The 2523-nt window shown below is 34.6% G+C and overlaps 1 protein-coding gene across 1 annotated transcript; it reads left to right on the plus strand.

Moving 5' to 3' along the window:
• Window positions 1-928: 928 nt before the first annotated feature.
• LOC124370380 lies at window positions 929-2072 on the plus strand. The gene is made up of 2 exons (XM_046828665.1): window positions 929-1544; window positions 1826-2072. Exons 1-2 carry the CDS (start codon window positions 1309-1311, stop codon window positions 2070-2072), a joined length of 483 nt encoding a protein of 160 aa, XP_046684621.1. The 5' UTR covers window positions 929-1308.
• The last annotated feature ends 451 nt before the right edge of the window (window positions 2073-2523 follow it).

Raw genomic sequence — 2523 nt, forward strand, 5'->3', positions numbered from 1 at the left:
TACTCTTCTTCAGATTCTGGCGTCTGAAAATAAACGTTGTTATCAGTTTTTTATATTATTTCAAAAATTTAAAATTATTACATATGTACTATATATATGTTTATTTACATTTAAAAAATAAATACATAATATTCTCTTACTAATATTTATTAACAGTTTTAAGAGCCTAGCTAGCTTTTACTTTATAGTGTGTTATATATTTTTTTTTATTTTCAGTTACAAGAAGAGGATGAAACAAGCATCAACTCCGATCAGTCACCGGCAGGCCATTCAAAATCAACGGAAGTGGTGGAGCAACCTATTTTGAAACAACCCGCCAAACCAGGACCCAAAAGGAAGAAACCGTCACAAATGGTAGAAGACGCCTACCACGCAATGAAAAAAATCTCTTCAACCTTGGAGAAATCACAAGACGACGACGAATTTGATGTGTATGGTAAGCACGTAGCAAACGAGGTAAAATGGGGGCTTGGTGATAAAATGTTACAAGCAGAGGCTAAACATGAAATCAACAAAATTTTGTACCATTTGGAGATCAGAAAAATAAAAAACATGTACTCTGGTCCAAGATCTGAATGTGGACATAGCTCTGTGTCAGGACCTCGCTCTGGTGCAAGTTCTGTGTTGGGTGGACGTGTCACCAGTTTGTTCGACAACAACACCGACGACGACGTGGAAGACTGTTTTACTTCCGTTGCATTAAACATGAACTAATGACGTTTTGATTACAATAAATGTTTTCTTTGTAAAATGTGTATTTTTTATTCCTTTGTTCATTAAAAAAGTGAAACGTACACGTTAAAAAAATTCTAACTAAAGTTTTCATTTAATAAATGAATTGAGTCGCCAAATGCCAAAACAGGCTAAATCCAAAATTTAAAAAAGTTGAGATATTGATGACATTGAGTTCTGCATTACCTAGGCTACAGATTTGTCACTTCAAAATGTTCCAAAACCAGTTAAAAACTGTTTAAAATTAATATTTAAAAGTGAAGGTTGTTCCAAAATCAGTTATATCCTATAGCCATTCGGTTCCAAAAACAGTCATATCTGCACAGATGACAATGTTCCAAAACCAGCTATATCAAACTACAATAACTTACAATGTTTCATGTTTCTGTGTCAAAATAAGTTAAATCCCAAAAGACTTTTCCTATAGGGAACTGCTGATCATTTTCCTTCTGAATTAATTGTTTATTTTGTTGGCTAATTTTAAATTTCAAAGGCTAAAATAGTGTTATAAGAAGCAATAGCACTCAATTATTTAACATTATTTTAAAAGCTCCTGATTTGTTGTGTGTCATAAACATGGAGGCTGAACATACAGGAGGTATTTTAGAAGGTAGTGAAGGCGTTGGTATTGATATTATAAATGCTGAAGTTGTAATTGTTCAACAAGAAAATGTCAATATAATGGACATAACAGTGGAAACTCCACAAAATGTGGAACAAGTAGAGTTGGTAGAAGAGATGCCTGGCCCTTTGGCAAAGAAAAGGAAGAAAAACGAAAGAGCATGGAAGAAAACTGTTGCAAAAGTTGCTAGGTAAGTTAACAACATTTGGTAAAGAAAACTAAACTAGCCTAATCTTAACACTCATTTGAACTAAAATAACCTAACCTCAACTAAGCTAACCTAACCTCAACTAAACTAACCTATAACCGCAACTAAACTACTTAATCTCAACCAGCCTAAAGTAATTCAGCTTAGGCCCTAACTTGACTACAACAGTTTTTGACAACGTTTGCGATCTATAATTTGTTTTTATTACAGGTTAGTATTTTTTTAAAGGTATAGGAGAACTAATAATCCCTATTTTGTTTTAGACACCGCCCGAAGGGATTTCCACAGATGCCTAGTTGTAAACATTCGGCCAAAAGTAAGTACCGCTGCGCAGAACTTTCCCTGCAGGATGTTAGAAAGATACATCAGCAATACTATAAAGACGCTGACCTTCAATCAAAGAAGAATTTTATTCTTCAGCACGTCATTGTTTCCTCAGCAAAAAGGACTCGTCTTCCAGAAGGTATCAAATCAAAAAGAAATGTAAGTACTGACTTTTTTCTTACCTAAAATGAGGAACAACAAAACTGAGAATGTTAAAGTATGTCGGGCAGCACTACTTACAATTTTGCAAGAGAGTAAAAACCGAGTGCAATTGATTTGCAAAAAGTACCTGGAAACAGGCGTCGTACCTTTGGAGACTCGTGGAGGAGCACGCCAAGTTGATAAATATAATATAAAGAAAGACGGCATCAAATCTTTTATTAAAACATTTATTCCAGTACAAAAACACTATTGCAGAGCGAAAAATAAGCATAGGCAATACCTTCCAAGTGAGCTTAACATTACAAAAATGTGGAAAATGTATATTGAGCAGCATCCAACTGAAGAATTAAAGTGTGAGTATGACTTTTTCAGGCTGGTTTTTTCTGAGAACTTTAACATTGGTTTTGACGCTCCGTACACTGATAAGTGTTCAACCTGCACAAGGCTTGAGTGTGAACTAGCCACAGAAAAAGAT

Source organism: Homalodisca vitripennis, unplaced genomic scaffold (genome assembly GCF_021130785.1).
Source record: "Homalodisca vitripennis isolate AUS2020 unplaced genomic scaffold, UT_GWSS_2.1 ScUCBcl_151;HRSCAF=1397, whole genome shotgun sequence".
Classification (NCBI taxonomy): domain Eukaryota; kingdom Metazoa; phylum Arthropoda; class Insecta; order Hemiptera; family Cicadellidae; genus Homalodisca; species Homalodisca vitripennis.